General features: G+C 34.1%; 1 protein-coding gene and 1 long non-coding RNA gene across 7 annotated transcripts; both read right to left on the reverse strand.

Moving 5' to 3' along the window:
- Positions 1-1,919: 1,919 nt before the first annotated feature.
- On the reverse strand, positions 1,920-5,696 carry LOC110921050. Its single transcript, XM_022165315.2, has 5 exons — positions 5,424-5,696; positions 3,684-3,818; positions 2,856-2,978; positions 2,656-2,758; positions 1,920-2,412 (listed from the first exon to the last, which is right to left on the reverse strand). Exons 2-5 carry the CDS (start codon positions 3,776-3,778, stop codon positions 2,176-2,178), a joined length of 558 nt encoding a protein of 185 aa, XP_022021007.1. The 5' UTR covers positions 3,779-3,818; positions 5,424-5,696; the 3' UTR covers positions 1,920-2,175.
- Positions 5,697-13,244: 7,548 nt separating this feature from the next.
- Positions 13,245-23,916, reverse strand: LOC110926026. 6 transcript variants are annotated; one of them, XR_004886888.1, is made up of 6 exons: positions 22,184-23,916; positions 21,909-22,087; positions 20,945-21,032; positions 15,208-15,386; positions 14,242-14,329; positions 13,245-13,305 (listed from the first exon to the last, which is right to left on the reverse strand). It is a non-coding gene; the product is annotated as an uncharacterized LOC110926026 (long non-coding RNA). The 6 variants fall into 6 exon arrangements; XR_004886887.1 differs by having other exon boundaries at positions 20,945-21,021; positions 21,909-22,107; positions 22,184-23,915; XR_004886886.1 differs by having other exon boundaries at positions 21,909-22,107; positions 22,184-23,915.
- Positions 23,917-24,993: the final 1,077 nt, after the last annotated feature.

Here is a 24,993-nt window from a genome sequence, read left to right on the forward strand (position 1 = left end):
TTTGTAAAATAGCTTTTTAATTTACATAAAACTATATAGCTAGTAGATTTTACTGGTGCAACTAGTAGATTTTATGTAAATTAAATATCTTTCTAAAATAGTAAAATGTAAATGAACAAAAAACGAGTTAAAAATGGCTTAATTTTTTTACATGAAAGATATTTATTATTATTATTATTATTATTATTATTATTATTATTATTATTATTATTATTATTATTATTAATTATCAATCATATATATCCAAAATTCAAAACGAGTAAGGTTTACATTATTTAAAACTAGTAAGAAATTTAATTTACATACAACTATATAGCTAGTAGATTTTATTTAAAAAATACTTCTGTAACAAGTAGATTTTATGTTAAATAAGAAATTTAATAAAAATATGAAAATAAAAAAAATAAATAGAGTTTATGTTAATTAAGAGATATAATAAAAAGATGAAAATAAAAAAAATAAATAGAGTTTATGTTAATTAAGAGATATAATAAAAAGATGAAAATAAAAAAAATAAATAGATTTTGTAAAATTGATTTAAACTTAAATAAAATTAGGTGTTAGTACCCAAATGTGTTACATTGATAAACTTAAAAAAAATGCAAGGGTATTTTAGTCATTAATTAACTAATTTTGGTGTTAGTACCCAAAGGTGTTACAAAATTGAAACCATAGAACCTAAACCTGTTAAAAAAATAAGTTAGTACCCAAAGACGAAATTATGTATAAACCACAGAACCCATTTATGTAATTAACTCTTAATCTTATGTGTAACTGCATAAATAAAATATAAAATCAATAGAAAGAAATATATGCTTTTTAATGAATTATAAAGAGGAATATTTCCTCAATTATAGAGCATTATAAATAATAAATCACTTTATACCAAAAGGTGAAAAGATAATGTGGTTTTTGAATCTAAATCAAACAATTACCAAAAATAGACTATTTGTTAGGATTGAATGTTGACTAAAACCATGAAAATACCCCAAGTTGAGTGGCTAAGACGTAAGACTTTCTTTATATTCTACAAAATAAAGATTTCTTTATACAAATAAAAATAAATTGTCAATCCAAAACCTAACATAGAATACTAACTCATGTATCTTCTTAGTATAAGTTTTCATAATCTCTTAAAGAACTCTAAAATTGTCAATCCAAAACCTAACATAGAATACTAACCCATGCATCTTCTTAGTATAAGTTTTCACAATCTCTTGAACTCTAATCAAGTTTAAAGCCATTCTAAAATAAATAAATAAATAAATAAATAAATAAATAAATAAAAATAACACACACACCTACAAAACAAAAAGAAAATTATCAAATAATGATGAAAGTCAAGCGTCATGAAGCAGAAATTTTAATGCTGATGTCCGCAACTTATTTTAGATTAAATCAGGTCGTCTTATTAAGCTTTTAAAAACCTTATAGTTTTAGAAATCCCAAAATTAGGGCTTTTATTTGACCTAATCTTTTTTTGTTTGTTTATTATTTGGTTTAAATTAACTTCTTTTCTTAAACTCAACAAGGGTTTGTGTTGTTGGGGAACAACCAAATGCAGAAGTCAAGAATATCAAACATTAAGCGGCGTAGCCATGCAATAGCAATGGGGAAAACGAAGAAGTTAATCTCTTCCCAAACCCGACCAACAAGAAAAATCAAGATGCCCTAATCGACAATAATGCTAACATCGCTTCCCTGATAGCTAATCCCTTCCCAAACCGAATGTGGTAATTTCAAATGGGACGAGTGAACGACAAAATCACAAAGTACACATCATCATTGATCTTCAAGTTTCATGAAATATGGGTTCATTGTTTATTTCATCCCCACAAGTTGTATTTCAAGAAAGGTATCAAATCCTTTTGACCAAATTATATATGCCAGAGAGCGCACCATCATTTAAAGAGAGAGAATTACAACCCACTTAATATTTCTTTACCAAAAGTATTAACAAAACAACAGTTAAGAAAGCGATTTCACATATTCCGCATAACACACAAAGATGCCAAACACCACATGGTGTCAAGTCCGCGTTTATTACAGTTAACAATAACCCAGAAAAATTTAACCACCTTAATCTATAATAAAAACAAGTAGAGCCGGTGTTTTGAAGCATCAAAATACGGAGTAACATAAGAATATGAGAGATCAAAATATGAGATTACATGCCTAGGCTCTGCCTCTATCTTGCATCTCAGCATCATGCTGCTCCTTAAGTCTGTCAACCATTTCCAAGATTCTTGGATTGAAGAAACGGTCGTGAACATACTTCTTCTCTTCGGCTTGTATCTCCTTTATAGCACTTGGATATGGGTTTTGCGGGGGTTTTGTTCCTCTTATTCGCGCTATTTCTTTCAGACGTTTGTATGCCTTCTTTTTGCTTTTCTTAAGTTGCCGGTACTCCGCCTGTAAACATAGACGTGGTATTTTAAAGTTTAAACCTCCGAAATCCATTCAAACAAAGTAGTTTTGCACTGATATTAGACAAATAGTTGTCGATATATACAAAAAACATTAACTTCTTGAGAGAAAGTATTTCGAGACTAATCAACAAGACAACCCTTTTCAACTCACATAGAAAAGTTACCGCTTACACAACCCATCCATTAAACACTCGATTTAAAAAGGATAAAGTTTATAGATACTTACATCTGCCACATCTATAGCTTCCTCTTCACCCACACCTTGCTCCTTCAACTCTAGCACCCGGCAACCAAAAATGCGTGACGGGGTCGGGTCAAAATCACAGATTCTATAGTATAAAGAAACGTGTCAGTACTTGTCATAAATTTAAGTGTATTTTACATAAGATCCAGAGAATGATATAAATATGGGGAGAGAAGAAGTACTTGATAGGATCTTCATGCAACGATTCAGGATGCTTCTTATAGAACTTATTGATATAAACATCCTCAGGGAGGCAAATCCGCTCAACTTTCTTTTCAGCCCGAGGAAATACTGCAGGCGGGGACCTACAAAATTCATTTCACATTGAAGTTTAATAAGTTGGTAAAAATTTAAAGATTATAATGAAGTAAAATATCTACTGATAATGAGTATTCACAGTAGGGCTGTAATCGAGCCGAGCCAGGTCGAGTTTGGGCTCGAACTTAAACGACGCAGCTCGGCTAGGCTCGTTTATCTAATCGAGCTGAAAATTCGAGCACGAGCTCGGCTCGTAACATGTTCGAGCAAGCTCGAGCCAAATCGAGTTGGCTCGCTATTTATTTTAGTTTTTTTACAAATATTGATCACATAAAAAACAAAAAATAAAAATAAAAATTACACATATATCTATATATATTATTTTTATTTTTCTAATATTTTAAAGACCAAACGGCATATTAAAAGTATTACATGTATAGTTTTTGTTTATTTTCTCATATTTTTATATGTTATTCATTAATCTAACTTAAAATGTTAACACTTCAACCCCCTCCCACTATTTTAATACATTTAAAATAAAAAATAATTAATTTGTATAAAATACATAATTCGAGCCAGCTCGCGAGCTCACGAGCCGAGCTGACTTGTTTACAACCAAGCTTTTTTTGAGCTTTTTTCCGAGCGAGCTGCGAGCTTTTTGAACACCCCTAATTCACAGAGAATTAATCGACTGACAAGCTGAAGACTTAAAACCTAACTTTTATAAAGGTTTTGAAAAAAAGAGTACATACTTTTCCATAGCTTTGAGCCAAACGGGCTTGGCCTTGGCCAAACCATGTACTAGCTTTCTTGTTTTTGTAAGCAAGTCTCCCTTTGTAAACGACATAGCTTTACTTCTGCAGCACGGCTTTATGGTGCTTCAGTTTCTGGTATCAATAAAAACATGAGAGCCCTTAAACTTTCCCGTTTACCAGATAAATAGAACATAAAACTAACTAGTAAAACTACAAACTAACAAACCCTTTGATATCAAGAAAAGCGTCAACTCAATAAGATTTCACAAAACTCAAAAAGGATTCACATAAACTAATAATTAAACTAAAGCAAATAAAATTCAGACAAAAAATGTTTTCAAACAACTATGGATAATAATAATAATAATAATAATAATAATAATAATAATCATAATAATAATATAGAAGTATATGTCTGGGGAAAAACTGTATGCAGAATTATATAAAAGATAATCGCAGTAAAAGAGAGCCAACTGTTCACAAGATTGTTGAAGAAGATAACATTTGACTTCATACATAAACAAAGATTTCATTCAGAAATTTTATCAAACATCTATTCAACAAAATATAACACGTGCCAGTTACATGAAAAGAAAGACTGAAATTGATCACCTTTTTTGTCAAGAAACTAAATTTCATTGTTATAGTTGGTTATATACAGAATAAAAAATGAGAGGAAGGGAAACAATACATATCTTTGACCGAAATTAGTTCTCAATTGACACACACACACACACACACAAGAATCTTCTTTACTGGTAACAAAAGAATCCAAGAATGTCAAAAAATCAAAATATATCAAGAAAATCAACTATTAATCTGATTAATATAAACAGAAAACAAACAAACTCGAGCAAATAACTTAACTAAAATTATGGGTGGCAAAGTGGGCAAGTTGGGTGGGTTTGGGTAATGGGCTAAGATGGGTTTGGGTTAGGATGGGTATGGGTCACGGTGGGTACATTAAAAAAAAGGTTGGGATAAGTTTGGGTAAGGATGGGTTCGGGTAAGGATGAGATGAAAAATATATATATAAAATATAAAAAAATAAAATTATAAAAAAAGGGAAAAAAAACTTAAAAAATTATAAAAATATTAAAAAAAAACTTAAAAAAATATAAAACTTTCGGGCCAATAAACGATGCTAAAAACCTTAAATCATACAAAAATGTAAAAAGTATGACTTGTCGTCTTTGGCTGGGCAAGTTAGTGTAAGCGCGAAGTTGTATGACTTTATTCATTTCCTATGGCTCAATGAAGCACCTGTTGGGGAGCTGCAGTAAGAATGTACATGGTACACAGGCATTATGGTTGTTTGAATATACAATATGTTTTAATTATATCATACATGAATAAAGGTAGAAGGTTTATCTGCTCTTTAATCTTTTACTACAGTCAATATACAATACTTATCTATGAATCATCATTGTTATATATAATAAAAACAAATATCAGAGTGGGCACCAAAATAGTAACACAAATCAATTTAAAATCATAGCTTTTAAAAGTAAAAAAAGGTAACAAAAAATATATACAGATACAACATTGCTTAAAGAGTTCCTTCATCTTCTTCACCATGATTTGCAAGCTGATGGGTATTCCTTCAACCGTAAATTTATTCTATGTGATCCCAATTTAACTAGACCGTGACAAATTAACAAAATACTAACAAAAATTAGGGTTTCAAATCAAAGTTAAATCATAATCAATCAGATAACAAAAAGATTTAGGGTTTACCAACAATAGTAGAAGAACAAGCGGGATTTGGGTTGTGCGACTAGTCGGAGCAAGTACCAACAATAGCAGCAGCAGCAGCAGCAGAAGAAGAAGAAGAACCAGCAGGATTAGGGCTCTTCGATTTAAGGAATCATTGATTAAGAAGAAGAACTAGCTATTGTGCGAGTGAAGAAGATCATTGCAATCAGGCGATTAGGGTTGTGCAAAGATCGTCCGTCCTGACCCGCTCTGTAGCCTGATTTTCTGTTTTAATTACTTCGGCCCATTTAGACCTACCAACAATTTACTTCTGCCCCCGACAACCCAAACTGTTATAGTAAATGCCCATCCTGACCCAAAATTTAGTTAGGAGTGGTTAAACACTTTGGAGTGGTAAACTAAAAAACCGGCCAATCAGAGCGCGCCATGTCAATCAGTGAAAAGTGTTTAAACTTTGGTGAAAAGTGTTGACAATGGTTTAGACATTTGATAAAGTGGTAAACTTTTTTTTTTTAAAAAAAAGGAAAAAGTGTGATTGGTTGAGAGATGGAATGGACCTCACCCACACACCCCCTATCTCTTTCCTTCCTCCCTTACCGATTCGGCATGCCACCACCGATTTGGCAAACTTTGGTGATTAAACACATGTTGGCGGTGGTGTTTACCGATCGGTAAAGGGGTTTGCCACCCTTTACCGATCACCACACCGTACACCCTTAATGGGTTTGTTTTGCCAAGCCTAGTCTAAAATCAATTATTGATCTGATCAATCATAAACAGAAATCAACAATTAATCTGAGCCATTCAAAAGCAATTTGTACCAAGTGTTTAATTTTTCATATGGAACTGTTACAACTTCTGTCTAGATCACAGGTGAACTCCGCATTAGCTGATTCAGAAGCAAACAAACAAATTTGGATTCTAAAATAGCAACTTTGAGGCTTCATTAATTTCCCAGTTTAACTATTTAGCTTCGATCCTTCAGACCATATTTACCAAAACTTAGGCCAAATTTTGAAACAACCCTGTACTTATAAATAATTACACTTAAGGACTGATAAATAGTTACGTGCATCTTCTTTATAAGCAATGCGATCAAGATTCTCAAATGTAACAAAGTCTAATAGTTTATCTCTCTATAATAACTATGATTGAAAACTTTCAACAGAAGAGAATAAACACCTGACTGAAAACAACTGATGTCAAATAAAGGATTATTGGAAGACAAGTCTATAGTTTCACGCAGAAAAAAAATCTCTTAAAAAGGCCATATTTCCTCCCCAAGTTACAGAAACTGAGGAGCACTTTCACTTAAATTATCTAACATCCACACAATATCAAGTCTTATATTTAGAAATGGTGGAAGAGAAAGTTTTATGTATGTACACACGTTTACAACACTCATGAATAAAACTAAGGGTATCTTTGGGCCTTTAAGTTCTAATGCAATCCCATAGAACTAGAATTGAAAATATCAGTTCAAAAATTAGAGCATCAAAACTCTAAAACTAAAGTTGCCAAAACGAGTGACTGAGTGGGGACCAGTAGGTCCATTGGATTGGAAGTAGGGATGTAAACGAACACGAACAAGGCCTTGTTCGTGTTCGTTCATTAAAGAAAGGAACATGTTCACGAATCACAAACGAACATAGATAAAATCAGCAAAGACGGCGGTGGCTAGAGATGGATGTTGAAAGAGCGGCACTAGACCTTGAAAGAGCTTAATCGTTGGACGAAGGTCGATAGTGTTTTTCGATGTGAATAATGAGAAGGAAAGTGGAACGCAATTGAGCGAACGAGACATTTGTTCGTGTTCGTTCATTTAAATAACCGAACATAATTTTTTGTTCATGTTCGTTCACTAATCAAACGAACAAACGTAAACGAACTTCCCGCATGGTTCAGGAACTGTTGGCTGAACGTTCGGTTCGTTTACAGTCCTAATTGGAAGGGTTCAAATGGGTAGTTTCTAAAAACAAGTTGAACGGGTTTCCTTCAGGTCGGGTCACTACTAGATAATAAATAAATATTCGACAAAACTACCATATTAAACTAACAATAGAAACAACTATATCTGACAAAGTCATCTAAAACAAATGAGTACATTCGAATCCATTGACATCAAATCCTTTGAATTTGATCATGTTTCTGCATTTCTCCAAATTTTCTTTTCTGGTTGTCCAAACTCGTACAACATTCTGACTTAAGTGCAACTCAAACTTATCTATGAGAACCCGAGTTCTCACCAAACAAATCAAAAGCTATAAATCAATCACAAAAGTACAAGGTGAATCAACCTGATGTGTCATATTTCATATGCAACATAATTTTGTTCTTAGATAAGAAATTGTGTTTAAAATACAACTCATATAAGAATATGAGAAGTTAAAAATATTTAATTTCATGAACCAAACTTAATATTTTTATCACACCGCAAGCTAAATCAAACTTAGAACATCAAAATGATAAAAACCCTAAAACTACAACTGGAAGAATGCATATTTCAGAATGTTTTCAAGGTTTTCTACCCATCATGACACATTGGATTCAAATTTGTAGAAACGACAGATTGGTTTGAATCTCCTAATCCATAAATTAAACCAAATTCCGTAGTGAAATGGCACCAAGAATCAAAGAAATATGAAAAGAGAAACTTACCTAATTGGAGTCGCTGTTGTATAGCCTCGACAAAAATCTGAAAATAGGGCGACTTCTCGGATTATAAATCTCGGTTGGGCTTTTCCAGATTCAGCCTCAAACCCGGTTCAAAATCTATACAACCCACAGTTCGTCCGTGACACTTCACCCTTTAGGGTTTTTTTATTTATTTATTTTTTTTAGTAAAATGTCAAAATGGTCCCCGAGTTTAGATCACTTTTGTCACTTTAGTCCAAAAAATGAAACTTTTTGTATCTTAATCCCTAAGGTTTTATTTTTGTTACCATTTTCATCCAATTGACAAACTTGGTTAAACTTTTCTGTTAACTTTTCCTTTTTTTGTTTTCTTCGTTTAAATGAATGGTACAATCGTTATTTTATGTCATAATATATTTTAATTAAATAAGGAAAACAACAAAAAAAGAGAAGTTAACAGAAAATTCTAACCAAATTTACAAATTGGATGAAAATGACAATAAAATGAAACCTTAGAGATCTAGATTAAAAATTTTCATTTTTATACTGAAATGACAAAAGTAAAGCTCAGAGACCATTTTCGCATTTTACTCCAATTTCTTTAATAGCTAACTTCCATGGATCTTAATCCTACCTCTAAATCAAAAGTCAACCACCAAAAAAGAAACTGTTTCATGCACATACTTGGTTACAAGCCTTTTGACGAGCATAGTTTACTAAGTTTTTTTTCTAGCGCCTTCTGAACGATTTTTGACCTATGCGCACCATTATTATCAGCCTTCTTGAGCTTTTTGTTGCTAACAAGTTGTGTTCATGATTAAAGTGATTGAGGGCTTACTTGTTGCAAACATAAAAATACGGAAAAATTACAAGTTTTGTCTTTTATCTTTATACCACTTTTTAGAGGTGTCCTTTACTAGGTATTTTATTGCAAGTTTAGTCCTTTACACGGACCTTAAAAAGCATATAAGACACATGAACTTAATCGGTTTAACATGTGTTTTATTTTTTATTTTATATGTTGCCTAAATATATGAATGTGTATATAAAATCTACATATAAAGTATATAGCATTACATTAATGTCTTTTATAAAATAAATTTAAAAAATAAATTATTCATATACCAGACATCATATAAAATGTTAAAAGACTTGAGTACATCAGACATCATAGAAAAAGTTAAAAGACTTGATTACATAAACAGTTTATCATAAAAGTAATATTTTTAGAGTTTAACCTTCAAGAATTTATATACTTAATTTTTTTTATCATTTTGTGACATGTTTTTGTTTCCTTTACTTATTATTTTTTAAAGAATGAGTAAAACTTACTTTTAACAAACCATTAATTAGACCTGTGCGCGTTGCGGCACGAATACATTGTAAACATCTAACGGATTAGTCCAAACGTTATGTGATGCATCCACCATATGAAAACGTGCATTGTGACGTGTCTGATTTAACTCAATAGCATTGTGGTTAGATCAAAATGTAAGGTAATCGAAATTATATTGTACAATCATAACTTATTTATATGTAATCCGACTCATACATAAGAAACATACAAAAAATGCATAAAACGTGTATAAAGGAAAAACTGACACATGTAATCAAAAGACTTATTTACATCAAGGATTGAATTTTTACCCCTAGCGCGTTGCGGCACGTTCGAAACGTAGAGTAACTTGAATTTATACCTTCAAATGAGAACACATTATATTTGACCCTATTTTATTTAGAACTAAATTCACACGAAAAAGTAGACCAACTAAAAACGTACATAAAATAAGCACGAAAACGTATTATATTGTTCTGACTTGCTTCCAAAAAACCTTTACGTCGAAACCTAGAAAACTCGAATTTATACCGGCACACAAATATAATTAAGCACGTAAATATAGTTTTTATTAGTAAAGTAACGAAGGGGGTAAACTCGAAACTTTAGAATCTCGAGTGGGTCATATGATATTTTACAAAGTTCTTAAAGACAGCGATAAATTAGTTTAAAAAAATAAATTAGCGAAAGAAAAATTAATTAAATATATAGGGATTAGTTTGGGTTAGATAAAAAATGCAATTTTCAAAAGTGAAGGGGGTTGTAAAGTGAGGTAATAGTATAGTGGTTAAAAATGCAGTTTTCAAAAGTTAAGGGGTTATATAGTGGGTGGAAAAAGTAGGAATCATTTTTGTAATGTCAGGAACTATTGAGGGGTTGTAAAATGTATTAATAGTATAAGGGTTAAAATTTCAATTTTCTATAGTTGAAGGGTTGTATGATGAGGGGAAGAATAAGAGACTAAAATTGTAAATTAGTGAAAGTTTTAGGGGCTGCGAGTGGAAAAACCATCGACATTTGCCTTGAATATATAATATAACAACTAGGTTATAACCCCTGAATACTCACGGGTTGTTAATATATCTTTCTAAACAAATAAATATATACATATATATTAATAAACGAAAAATTCTATGATGAATAAGGTGTATGAATAAATGATAAAACGGTATGTGGCTGATTAACCTACAAACACATGTAACGTAGACAAAACAATTAAGAATATATATATTGTAAATTACCAAATTAATTAAATTAATTTTTAATTTCAGTCATAATATATGTTGATTACTTGAAAAACATATATGAAATAAAATCAATTGTAATAATATATGCTTATCAACCATGTGATAATATATGATTACTTCAAAAACATAAATGAAAACACATACCGAAACCTTATCAACCATGTGATAATATATGCTTATTAGTTTAAAAACATGTTACATAATCCATGCTGATTAGTTACATAAACAACAATGTGATGGAGAATATATATATAGATTGGTGACATATAGTAAAATAGAACAAATAAATGTTATTACAAATCTTTTAAAAATTTATATAATAATTAACGATATATATTTCCAAATATGTATTGATATAAATCAATTTTAATTGTTTCCTTATAATTTGTTATAATTATGTGGAACATTCCAAAAATATCATATCAATAGGAAAATAAAACGATGGTTGAAGAATCATAATAAAAGTCAAATGTTAAGGAATTTGAAAAAAAAAACATATTTCTTCATAATCACCAATATATTTAGGTTTTATTTATTTATTTTCTATTATATAGGTTATATGGTAACAAAAAATGAATTTCACACTAACCACATCATAAGCATACCAACAACAAATACATATTACCAAAAGCCTTGTCTAACAAACCATCAATACTATCCCCAAGTATCAACACAAACCAACCATAAAACGACAGCTAATATTCATGCTTAACCATCTAACATAAACATAATAACCAACATTCACGAACGACGTCTTTTCTTTGTGATCTTGGGTACGACTTTGGTCAACATCAAACGCTGAGAAAACTTCACGTACGTAAAGAAAAGAAAAGAGTAGAGCCGAAGTCGATGTAATTCAATTTCAAGAAAGCTGGCCACTTTTTAAAATCAAAGACATGCTGCAACAGTTGTTGAAAGCACAAAAGGTACCACCCACTGCTGCACCAACTCCAACAGCTGCTCCTTCATCTGCTCTCACTCCAAATGAGCTGTGGAGTTTGTTTCAACCTCTGCTACACCACCAAAGAGAATTAGCTGATCAGCAACATGAGATACAAGTTCAAAAAATCAGAAATCTCATGGAAGCAAGGTTTAAAGACACCCAGGCAGATATCAAGGCAATCAATGCCCATTTACTAAACACCACTGGCACTGCTCCTCCCTCTATCATCTTTGTGGACAACCCATCACCAGCTGATGCCAAAAAGGGGGAGAAAATGAAGCAGTTGACAAAGAAGGGATATAAAGATGGATTGTATATTGCACCAGACAAATCAAGTATGCTTGCAGACATCCCATTTCCAGATGGTTCCAAAAAGATTAATGTAACCACAAATGTCATTGTTGATGCAAAAGCAAGGGTAAAAAGGGATATGGAGGCAAAGGATAAAGCAAGGTTTGAACAGGAGAAGAGAGTTTTTTTGGAAATGAATGAGCAGGGTATTTCAGAACCAAAGGATGAAGAAAATCCTAAGGTCAAAAGAAAGCAACCCACTAGACATCAATCTCCCAAATCAACAGATGTTAAAACTCATGTTGTATCAACAACTGTTGGTACTTCAGTGGTTTCAACAGCTGTTACCCAAACAACTGCCACCACTTCAACACACACTACAACTACTGCTCTCACTTCAACCACTGCCTCACCAAAAACATCATCACCACCAAAAATCACCTCACCACCAAAAACAACTTCATCACCATCATCATCTCCTGCTAAAAAGCAGAAGACTTCAGATGACACATCATCTGTTGTAATGACAACAGTGGTTGAAACACCAGTTGTTCCAACAACTACTGCTCCCACTTCAACCACTGCCTCACCAAAAACATCATCACCACCAAAAATCACCTCACCACCAAAAACAAATTCATCACCATCATCATCTCCTGCTAAAAAGCAGAAGACTTCAGATGACACATCATCTGTTGTAATGACAACAGTGGTTGAAACACCAGTTGTTCCAACAACTGTTAGTCAGCAACCTTCCACTCAAATCACTACCACTCAATCCATCAAAAGACCACCAACCTCTCCTAAACCCAAAAGGATAAGGGTAACCAATGTTTTCAAAAGTGAGGTAATAGTATAGTGGTTAAAAATGCAGTTTTCAAAAGTTAAGGGGTTATATAGCAGGTGGAAAAAGTAGGAATCATTTTTGTAATGTCAGGAACTATTGAGGGGGTTGTAAAATGTATTAATAGTATAAGGGTTAAAATTTCAATTTTCTATAGTTGAAGGGTTGTATGATGAGAGGAAGAATAAGAGACTAAAATTGTAAATTAGTGAAAGTTTTAGGGGCTGCGAGTGGAAAAACCATCGACATTTGCCTTGAATATATAATATAACAATTAAGAAGATTTAAGTACTTTACTCAAAAATTTATATAGAAATTTGGTTTCCTTTTCTTAATATTTTTAAGCAAATAACAAAACTTACTTTTTTACAAATCACTACAACAGTTTACATAAATTACTCAAAAAGTTATACAAAATTAATGGGTAACCCGTAACCCTATCTTGTTTGTCACACCCCGAAATATCAGAGCTGGCGTGACTGGACCGGTATCTTCATTGCACAGCGGAAGCAAAAGGCTAAGACTTCTAAACAGTGAACGCCTGCTAGGTACTCGAATTTCCATGGGTTCTCCTATTCCAACCGTTCCTTAGTTTTAAAAAATGCAACCTGAGAAAGAACATGCGAAAAAGTCAACATAAAGTTGAGCGAGTTCATAGTTTGTTTTGAAAAGATTTAAAATAAATCTTTTTGATAACCGGTTTTAAAGTTGTTGAGAAAACATAGTAAAATCATTTTCTCGGCATGATATATGAAAGTTGTGAGTTTAGCCCACGAGAGTCTTTGTAAGCAGGACCAACTCGTCCTCTTACTTGTACATAAGTTGAAAACATTATCAAAGTTTGTAAATACATGTATTATGAGTTTGTGTCAAATGAATATAAAAAACATTTGAAGGTTATAGTGTTGTAAGTTGGTATGAAAAGCGTCTATGAACATGTTGATCATTAATGTTTCGCGAGGACATTAATATATGCGACGACATAGGAGGTACTCAACCCGCGTAGGCAATTTTTAGTGTCGAATCACCTCGACTGGGACACAACAGCACTCTAAGTGGTCACCCATGGACCGTGAGTGGGGCTCGCCCGTACCCATTAGATCTAACCTTTGTTCCTTGGTCCTCAAAAGGATTAATGGCACCTCAGTTACAGCCTATGCTCACATGATCTAAGAGTTCATTCCATAACTTAATCATACCTAAGTTTGACATGTATTTCCCCCCTGAAACGTTGAAAGAAAACGGGGACATGATCTCACTGAGTTGTCTCGTTTTTCGTACGCAGGCCAACCCAGTCCCGTTGTTGTAACTAGAATATTCTCGTCTTTTGTCATGAAAATCATGCATTTTGTAAAATCGGTATGTCTGTATAAATCGTTCGTAAACCTTTCGAGTTTGTTGAAATTCATTTGCAAGATGGTTTATAAATATGTTCTTTCGTTCATCGAAATAGTGTTTTCTTTTGCAAAAACTTGCATGTCTTTCCACCCCCGAAAACATTTATAAAAATGTAAAACCGTAAAAAGTGGGGGTTATGAACTCACCTTGACATTCCTGTGCAAAGCTAGCTAGAAGTAATTCCGTAGTGTCATTCCACGAATGTGATGTAGCTAGCGTGCATCTATAGTATTCCTAACAGGGAATAACTTATCAGTTTCTAGTTTAAAGACGTAGTTAAACTACGTGTCCGAGCTCTACCGAATCGTTAACTAAACGATTCTATAAAGGTGTTATTATTTTGGTTTGAAATAACCAAACTATTGTTAGTTGATCCCGCTTATAATCGGGATAAAACGAAGTCATGAATTCGACTTAGTTTTCGAGTGTTGTAAGATATATATATTTATATATTTAAATATAAATATACTTGTGGCGTCATGTTAGTTGTCGTGAATTAAAGGCGTAGGTGAATAGTTGTATGACTCTTCGTAGCTTTCGTAGATCGTAATGAAATAAATATAAACATTATATTTATCTTATAAAAATACACTACGTAACGACGTTTGAAATAAATATAAATCGTTATACTTATTTTATGAAAGTACTTGGAAGTATCGATGTTCGAATAAATATAGATAAATACATTTATCTAAATAAGTGTCGGGTTTCGTTAAGTTGTAACTAGTGCCTTGTCGAAATGTTAAAATTTCAGTTTATAAGTTACAAAACGACACTAAAACACATATACTTTTATATTTTAGTTTTATACGAAAACTAGAGTTTCGATTGGTGTCGTTTTTAAGATATACTATCGTTGTGTAATTCGGGTTTTTATGAAAATCGGGCAGAGTTTCCTCTGTTTTTTGGAATAACCCGACAATAGAAGTTGTCGTATAATTTCAAAATTCAACAATTTTTCAATCAATATAATCAACTATATATAGTTTTCGTCAAAGGTATCAAAACGTAACTAAATTATAAATGAATCGGTTCGAGCTCGGTCGCGTATAAATCTAAAAGTCTGAAATCTATGTCGAGCTAAACTAAATTTCGCGTCATTAAAACTTTACCGGGTCTGAGTTGACCGCGTTTGACCAGTTGACCCGACAGTTGACTGTCGTTGACTGGGTTTCGACCAGTTGACTTTCGTTGACCACAGCGGACCCGAACACCGAACCGAAAATGTGAACCGAGTTTACCAGCTTTCACCGTGTTGAGCATCTTCGACCGCATTGACTGAATTTGATCCCTTTCCATTATTATCAAACACTAAACATTAAAATGGTATGGCTTAAGGCCCTTTCATGGGTTATATAATTTTGAAAAATATTTTCATAAATAGAACCTTGGTAAAAGTATCCATAATCTGTGAGGATATAGTTTGTCCCGGCTCTAGTGTTTGTGATTACACATTCTGTGAATTAAAATTGCATTGGAGACTGGAGTATTAATGTAACTCGAAAATCAAGGGAGACATATTCTTCTGTTGATCTCGAAATACTTCTTGTGGTCTTGGGTTGGTCCCGAATGTTGACCCGAAAACCCGAACAAGAACAGAACCCGAACTGAACTAAAACAAAACCTCCACCAACATCATCATCGGTCATCATTCATATCCTAAATCGACAGTAAGACAGCCCGAAAGACATAGATCGAACAGGATCAAGTTGAAAATGAAAAGAAGAAGTCGAGGAGCTTACCGGAGATGGAACCGCGGTGGCCGGAGCTCCATTGCCGGAACAGAAGTCGACGTCGTTCTCTCTCCCTCCCATCTTCACAGGTGAGTGTGGCTGGAGACATAAGGAGAGAGAGTTTTAGGTGTGTTTGGCCGGAAAACGACCGGCACTTGTCGGCTCGTCGCCGCCTTCAACGTCATCATCGTCAGCATCGCTGGCGGTCGCCGGCTCTGTCCCTCTCTCACTGATCTCTCTCTCTCTCTCTCTCTAGGTTTCAGGTGTGTAAGGTATAGAAAGATGGAGGTTGAGGGTTTTCGAATTGGGTATCTCTGTGCATTTGTTTGCAAAAGACATGTATGAAAGAAATAAAAAAAATCTAGAGCCATGCATTTATCTTGAGTGTGTCAGTGAAGTAAATTAATTGTATTCTCTTTCTTTCTTTTTTTAATACTGTCAAAACAAAAACAGTGAAGTGAAGGGAAGATCAATAGTTGTGTGCGTGTTTAGAGATAGGGTTGAAATGAAAAAGTGCAGGTGACTTCTTGAGATTTGAATGATTAATTAAAAGAATAGAGTTTAGATCTTTTCTAAAATCACTGACCATGCCTCATAAATGTTTAGGCAACACCCCAAGAAAAGAAATCATAATTGTGTCTTGAAGCTTGCGTAAAAGAAAGAAATGGGGGATATTTTCTAACATAAAAATAAATACAAATATGTATTTGGTACATCCATTTATTTTCAATGAATAAAAAAAAATCAACTTGTGAGTAGTGCATGTTTGTGAACGACAATAATGTCCACCACGACAAAAGTTGATTATTATTTTAACTCTTTTTGTTTCTTCATGACCTAGAACTTAGGATCATTTTAATGCTATTATACTTTTTTTATGAATGAAAATAAATATGTAGAACTTTTTCTAGTCATTCAAGTAATCATCATCAACACTCTTGTGTGTCAGTATTCGATATTAGTTGCGTACGTTCGTCGGCTACGCTAAAACGCGTAAATTACTTCGGTTGTTGTTTTTAATGCATTTCTCGATCCGATTTCGAACGTGGTTACTAAAATTCGATTACGAATCTAAATTTATCATAAAATTTCGGTTTTGTAGGAAATACACGAGTCTAATGCTTCCGTTTTGTTATCGGTGCGTTCCTACAGTCGCGTTTTTCGTTCACGTATGCGCTTTGTGACATTCGAAAGCATGCTAGTTTCGCAAAATGAAATCCGTAGATTTAAATTATACGTATAAATTCGTATTTGTCGGCGTGGTCAGTATTTCGTACGGCATCAGTTCGTCGTTTAACGTTAAGCAGTTTCTCCGCAGATTATCGTTCGCGTACTTTAAACTCGAGTAGGCGTTCCTAAGCATTACAACAGCGTAATTAGGTTAATTTGTGCCTTAAACACTATTAATTATCACCTTAAACATTTGTTAATTGCGTAATTAAGAGGCGTTAATTACCGGTTGTCACATTCTCCCCCTGTTGCAGAAATTTCGTCCTCGAAATTTAGACTATGTTATCTTCCCAGAGTTTTGTCATTCCTAGGTAAGTCCGAATAATAACAAAGTGAATGATCACCTAATCAAGTCAAGAATTATTCGAAATATGTGAATTCAAGGTCATTTTTCATCAATAAGAACTCAGCGGTTCAACTGAGTTTGTTCCAGAAGTCCATGTCAAGTGAACGAAGCGTAGTGATACTATCACCAATGCGATCAAGTTTACGGGGTTCAACAAAAGAGGAGTTTCGACCAATAAAATTCCAAATGATTGTTCACAATATGCAAATCAATTTTTGACACAATAGAATTCACTACCAACAGAAACTTGCGTTGGTTGTTGTATGATTGAAACCTGAATCAACAAGCTCAAATAGATAGAATCATGAAATCATTTGTCAACTGTTGAACCAATAAATGAATAATATTAAATCAACGTGTTGACATTGTTGAGTTGCAAGGATACACCGAAATGAAATTCAACTGAACCTGGTGTATCATCGTCTTAATACATAGTTGCATTAAGACTATTTAAATGATTAGTCAAGCAAAGAGCGTACGTAGTTTTGCATGAAACGATCAATCATGATTAGCGCAAGCTACAAGTTTATACCGACACCACAAGGTGTCGTAGTGATCGAAATAATTCAATAATAGTGGTGACTGAACAAGCATCACCTTGTTTTGAAATCAAGTGAGAGATTCAACGAAGTAAATCTGAACGTCTGTTTCAAACAATTCTCATAGGATTTTCAATTGAAAACGAAACAAATAAATAATGTTTTTCGATCGAAAATGAAAGGGCAATAAATATTACAAAATGTTTGATCGATGCTGAAAGAACCGTTAAGAGGTACACCGGAATATGACATGAATTTGTGTACCATTATCTTAACACACGATTGTATTAAGATTGCTTTAATATGATAAATCAACAAAGCGGATTTAATATCAATAAACAAATAAATAAATAATTAAATCCGTACATGAGGTGAGCAACGAGATTAGCGCAAGCTTCAAACTTGTGAAAAACGCCACCACAAGGTGATCGTGATCAAAGAAACGATTCAATGAAGTCGAAGACCAAACAAGCATGTTATGGTTCAAAGCAAATGAAGTGCTTGTTGGGATTATTTCGAATATGATGGCCTCAATCCATCATATGGAATCTTGAATCGAATATATATTACGAGCAAGTTCAACAATTGAACTTGGTTTAGTCACATTCCAACGATGAATGCATGTGTTAACAAGAGATTTCGACATGGTTACAATGAACAAACCATGTAATGTATTCAAAAGAAAAGAGTTTCAACTACTTCATTGACTCGATATCAAAAAGTCAACACTTCGCAACAATGCGGGTCATCTAGATCACAATGCAAAGATCAAATATAGCGAACGATATTTGAGCTTTGATAAAACGACAATTTGGAGTGAAGCCCTCCAATGGTCTTCACGGATCAACGAACAACATGCGCGACAAATAATGCATGCGTACATATGAATTCATCAAAAATAAAACAATTGAGTGTTTGCTATCATGGAAGAAAATCTTCGTGGTGCAACGACCACTAGGGGGAGTAGAGACGTGAAAATCTACTCACTATATGCAAAAATTTGGAATTTCATCAAAAGAAATTTGAGGACTTTACCTGGAAGTTCGTGTGATAACCGGTTGTTAGATGACATTACCATGGAATGTCGAACATAGCATATTCGCCATTAATGAATTAGGGGGAATGCAAAGACACGTGACTTCTTGTGCAGCACCAATAGTTGCGAGTCTCTTTAGACTAAGTATCGATCGGTGTGAAATCTTGTTTAAACGTACCTCAGCGTGAATCATGTCGCTTGTATGATCGCGTGGCTATTTGCCGCATTTCGAGCAGTAATTCTCTCGCTGACAAAGTTAGCATCATTGTTGTCGTGTCCAATTGGGTTTCCAAAGACCTCGCCTTGAAAGTTGTGTGTGATGTACTTCGACGTCCGCTGACGTATAGTTTAAGTTTCATGTATACTTGGGCACTAGTGTTTCGTTCTGCGTAGAATATGATGTGCTCCGACATCCGTTGACGTATAATATGAGTTTCATGTATCCATGTGAACTAGCGTTTCGTTCCGCGTAGGTTACCTGCTCGGGTACGTGAAATAGCATAGACGACATAATATGATGGTGTTTGCCCGAGTTAATAGTCGTAGTTCCTACGTAATGACCTTTAATGGATTTTGACATAAATTCTCCAAAGGTCCTAGATGCATGTTATCCCAAAACTCTCAAAGTTTTGCTTAATGTATGACTTTGTTTCATGAACTGTGTATCAACACAACACTTGTGTATGTTTAAAACCAAAATTGTTGACTCATTGTTTTCGGCAACGGTTGGAACCCATATTCGAGTCCTAGGCGTTCAATACGTATTCAATGTCTTAAAAATCTAAGTACCCAGAGGGAAAGTGAGGTTAAAGCCTAGGTATCTCTACAAGAACCTAATTCGCTGAAACCTATAGCTCTGATACCAATCTGTCACACCCCGAAATATCAGAGCTGGCGTGACTGGACCGGTATCTTCATTGCACAGCGGAAGCAAAAGGCTAAGACTTCTAAACAGTGAACGCCTGCTAGGTACTCGAATTTCCATGGGTTCTCCTATTCCAACCGTTCCTTAGTTTTAAAAAATGCAACCTGAGAAAGAACATGCGAAAAAGTCAACATAAAGTTGAGCGAGTTCATAGTTTGTTTTGAAAAGATTTAAAATAAATCTTTTTGATAACCGGTTTTAAAGTTGTTGAGAAAACATAGTAAAATCATTTTCTCGGCATGATATATGAAAGTTGTGAGTTTAGCCCACGAGAGTCTTTGTAAGCAGGACCAACTCGTCCTCTTACTTGTACATAAGTTGAAAACATTATCAAAGTTTGTAAATACATGTATTATGAGTTTGTGTCAAATGAATATAAAAAACATTTGAAGGTTATAGTGTTGTAAGTTGGTATGAAAAGCGTCTATGAACATGTTGATCATTAATGTTTCGCGAGGACATTAATATATGCGACGACATAGGAGGTACTCAACCCGCGTAGGCAATTTTTAGTGTCGAATCACCTCGACTGGGACACAACAGCACTCTAAGTGGTCACCCATGGACCGTGAGTGGGGCTCGCCCGTACCCATTAGATCTAACCTTTGTTCCTTGGTCCTCAAAAGGATTAATGGCACCTCAGTTACAGCCTATGCTCACATGATCTAAGAGTTCATTCCATAACTTAATCATACCTAAGTTTGACATGTATTTCCCCCCTGAAACGTTGAAAGAAAACGGGGACATGATCTCACTGAGTTGTCTCGTTTTTCGTACGCAGGCCAACCCAGTCCCGTTGTTGTAACTAGAATATTCTCGTCTTTTGTCATGAAAATCATGCATTTTGTAAAATCGGTATGTCTGTATAAATCGTTCGTAAACCTTTCGAGTTTGTTGAAATTCATTTGCAAGATGGTTTATAAATATGTTCTTTCGTTCATCGAAATAGTGTTTTCTTTTGCAAAAACTTGCATGTCTTTCCACCCCCGAAAACATTTATAAAAATGTAAAACCGTAAAAAGCGGGGGTTATGAACTCACCTTGACATTCCTGTGCAAAGCTAGCTAGAAGTAATTCCGTAGTGTCATTCCACGAATGTGATGTAGCTAGCGTGCATCTATAGTATTCCTAACAGGGAATAACTTATCAGTTTCTAGTTTAAAGACGTAGTTAAACTACGTGTCCGAGCTCTACCGAATCGTTAACTAAACGATTCTATAAAGGTGTTATTATTTTGGTTTGAAATAACCAAACTATTGTTAGTTGATCCCGCTTATAATCGGGATAAAACGAAGTCATGAATTCGACTTAGTTTTCGAGTGTTGTAAGATATATATTTATATATTTAAATATAAATATACTTGTGGCGTCATGTTAGTTGTCGTGAATTAAAGGCGTAGGTGAATAGTTGTATGACTCTTCGTAGCTTTCGTAGATCGTAATGAAATAAATATAAACATTATATTTATCTTATAAAAATACACTACGTAACGACGTTTGAAATAAATATAAATCGTTATACTTATTTTATGAAAGTACTTGGAAGTATCGATGTTCGAATAAATATAGATAAATACATTTATCTAAATAAGTGTCGGGTTTCGTTAAGTTGTAACTAGTGCCTTGTCGAAATGTTAAAATTTCAGTTTATAAGTTACAAAACGACACTAAAACACATATACTTTTATATTTTAGTTTTATACGAAAACTAGAGTTTCGATTGGTGTCGTTTTTAAGATATACTATCGTTGTGTAATTCGGGTTTTTATGAAAATCGGGCAGAGTTTCCTCTGTTTTTTGGAATAACCCGACAATAGAAGTTGTCGTATAATTTCAAAATTCAACAATTTTTCAATCAATATAATCAACTATATATAGTTTTCGTCAAAGGTATCAAAACGTAACTAAATTATAAATGAATCGGTTCGAGCTCGGTCGCGTATAAATCTAAAAGTCTGAAATCTATGTCGAGCTAAACTAAATTTCGCGTCATTAAAACTTTACCGGGTCTGAGTTGACCGCGTTTGACCAGTTGACCCGACAGTTGACTGTCGTTGACTGGGTTTCGACCAGTTGACTTTCGTTGACCACAGCGGACCCGAACACCGAACCGAAAATGTGAACCGAGTTTACCAGCTTTCACCGTGTTGAGCATCTTCGACCGCATTGACTGAATTTGATCCCTTTCCATTATTATCAAACACTAAACATTAAAATGGTATGGCTTAAGGCCCTTTCATGGGTTATATAATTTTGAAAAATATTTTCATAAATAGAACCTTGGTAAAAGTATCCATAATCTGTGAGGATATAGTTTGTCCCGGCTCTAGTGTTTGTGATTACACATTCTGTGAATTAAAATTGCATTGGAGACTGGAGTATTAATGTAACTCGAAAATCAAGGGAGACATATTCTTCTGTTGATCTCGAAATACTTCTTGTGGTCTTGGGTTGGTCCCGAATGTTGACCCGAAAACCCGAACAAGAACAGAACCCGAACTGAACTAAAACAAAACCTCCACCAACATCATCATCGGTCATCATTCATATCCTAAATCGACAGTAAGACAGCCCGAAAGACATAGATCGAACAGGATCAAGTTGAAAATGAAAAGAAGAAGTCGAGGAGCTTACCGGAGATGGAACCGCGGTGGCCGGAGCTCCATTGCCGGAACAGAAGTCGACGTCGTTCTCTCTCCCTCCCATCTTCACAGGTGAGTGTGGCTGGAGACATAAGGAGAGAGAGTTTTAGGTGTGTTTGGCCGGAAAACGACCGGCACTTGTCGGCTCGTCGCCGCCTTCAACGTCATCATCGTCAGCATCGCTGGCGGTCGCCGGCTCTGTCCCTCTCTCACTGATCTCTCTCTCTCTCTCTCTCTAGGTTTCAGGTGTGTAAGGTATAGAAAGATGGAGGTTGAGGGTTTTCGAATTGGGTATCTCTGTGCATTTGTTTGCAAAAGACATGTATGAAAGAAATAAAAAAAATCTAGAGCCATGCATTTATCTTGAGTGTGTCAGTGAAGTAAATTAATTGTATTCTCTTTCTTTCTTTTTTTAATACTGTCAAAACAAAAACAGTGAAGTGAAGGGAAGATCAATAGTTGTGTGCGTGTTTAGAGATAGGGTTGAAATGAAAAAGTGCAGGTGACTTCTTGAGATTTGAATGATTAATTAAAAGAATAGAGTTTAGATCTTTTCTAAAATCACTGACCATGCCTCATAAATGTTTAGGCAACACCCCAAGAAAAGAAATCATAATTGTGTCTTGAAGCTTGCGTAAAAGAAAGAAATGGGGGATATTTTCTAACATAAAAATAAATACAAATATGTATTTGGTACATCCATTTATTTTCAATGAATAAAAAAAAATCAACTTGTGAGTAGTGCATGTTTGTGAACGACAATAATGTCCACCACGACAAAAGTTGATTATTATTTTAACTCTTTTTGTTTCTTCATGACCTAGAACTTAGGATCATTTTAATGCTATTATACTTTTTTTATGAATGAAAATAAATATGTAGAACTTTTTCTAGTCATTCAAGTAATCATCATCAACACTCTTGTGTGTCAGTATTCGATATTAGTTGCGTACGTTCGTCGGCTACGCTAAAACGCGTAAATTACTTCGGTTGTTGTTTTTAATGCATTTCTCGATCCGATTTCGAACGTGGTTACTAAAATTCGATTACGAATCTAAATTTATCATAAAATTTCGGTTTTGTAGGAAATACACGAGTCTAATGCTTCCGTTTTGTTATCGGTGCGTTCCTACAGTCGCGTTTTTCGTTCACGTATGCGCTTTGTGACATTCGAAAGCATGCTAGTTTCGCAAAATGAAATCCGTAGATTTAAATTATACGTATAAATTCGTATTTGTCGGCGTGGTCAGTATTTCGTACGGCATCAGTTCGTCGTTTAACGTTAAGCAGTTTCTCCGCAGATTATCGTTCGCGTACTTTAAACTCGAGTAGGCGTTCCTAAGCATTACAACAGCGTAATTAGGTTAATTTGTGCCTTAAACACTATTAATTATCGCCTTAAACATTTGTTAATTGCGTAATTAAGAGGCGTTAATTACCGGTTGTCACATTGTTAACCATGTTTTTGAATTTTTTACCTTCTAAGTCTTTTTAGACAAATTAATTCACTGATTATGACACTAGGAGCATAGCACAACAATGGCGGTCTTAAGGACAAATGTCACACCCCAACCGATGGTGGAAACAACAGAGTGAGATGAAGACGAGATTGCAAGAGACTTCATAACGACTAACTGTGACAATATTTAAACAATTCAATTTCATTGATGCTACAAAAGGACAAGTACATTGTTTCGGAAATAAAAGTACAACAAGTCTGAAATAATAAAACGACATGAGACGGAATACATAAGTTTAAATCCAGGTGTGTTCCTAATCCACACTAAGTAGTGTTTTTCATCAACATCAACTAGTTTCCTGCATGTATTAAAATAATGATCAACAAAAGTTGGCGAGTAACAAGGAGAATACAAGTATCATGTTATTAATGGATAGAGCATGTGCATAAACAAGTTTAATTGTGATTCGTGCTTTTTTATATGTGTACATGTTGCACCCAAAGTGTATAAAACGGAAAATGGGATCGAGTATACTCACGGTTTTGCGTATAAATCTCGCGTACGTGAGTGATGCGTTGAGAGTCGAGAACACCGAAGTTACCCTACATTAGAGGAAACAAAGGTGTGTGAGTATTCGGATTTGGTAGAGAGTTCGGATTCGTAATTTTAAGTATAAAAGTATAAATGTGACGACTGTCAAAATTTCAGGTATCCATACAACGATTAAACCATGATTTGTGCTTAATGACTATGCTGAATTACAATTAACTGCTTACTGATTATTGCCATATACATACATGTGCTTCATATATTGCTTAATGTCATGTCATTATTGCATGAGAACTTTATTTGACTCAAATGATGCACGAAACACAGTTAGCAAAATTATCAGACAAATCAGAAAAATGCTGACGGAGTTCAGTACATAGACAGACAGTGTATTGAGACACAAAATGAGCCAGAAACCAAGTATTACACTAGTATAGT

This window comes from Helianthus annuus, chromosome 17, assembly GCF_002127325.2.
Source record: "Helianthus annuus cultivar XRQ/B chromosome 17, HanXRQr2.0-SUNRISE, whole genome shotgun sequence".
NCBI lineage: Eukaryota > Viridiplantae > Streptophyta > Magnoliopsida > Asterales > Asteraceae > Helianthus > Helianthus annuus.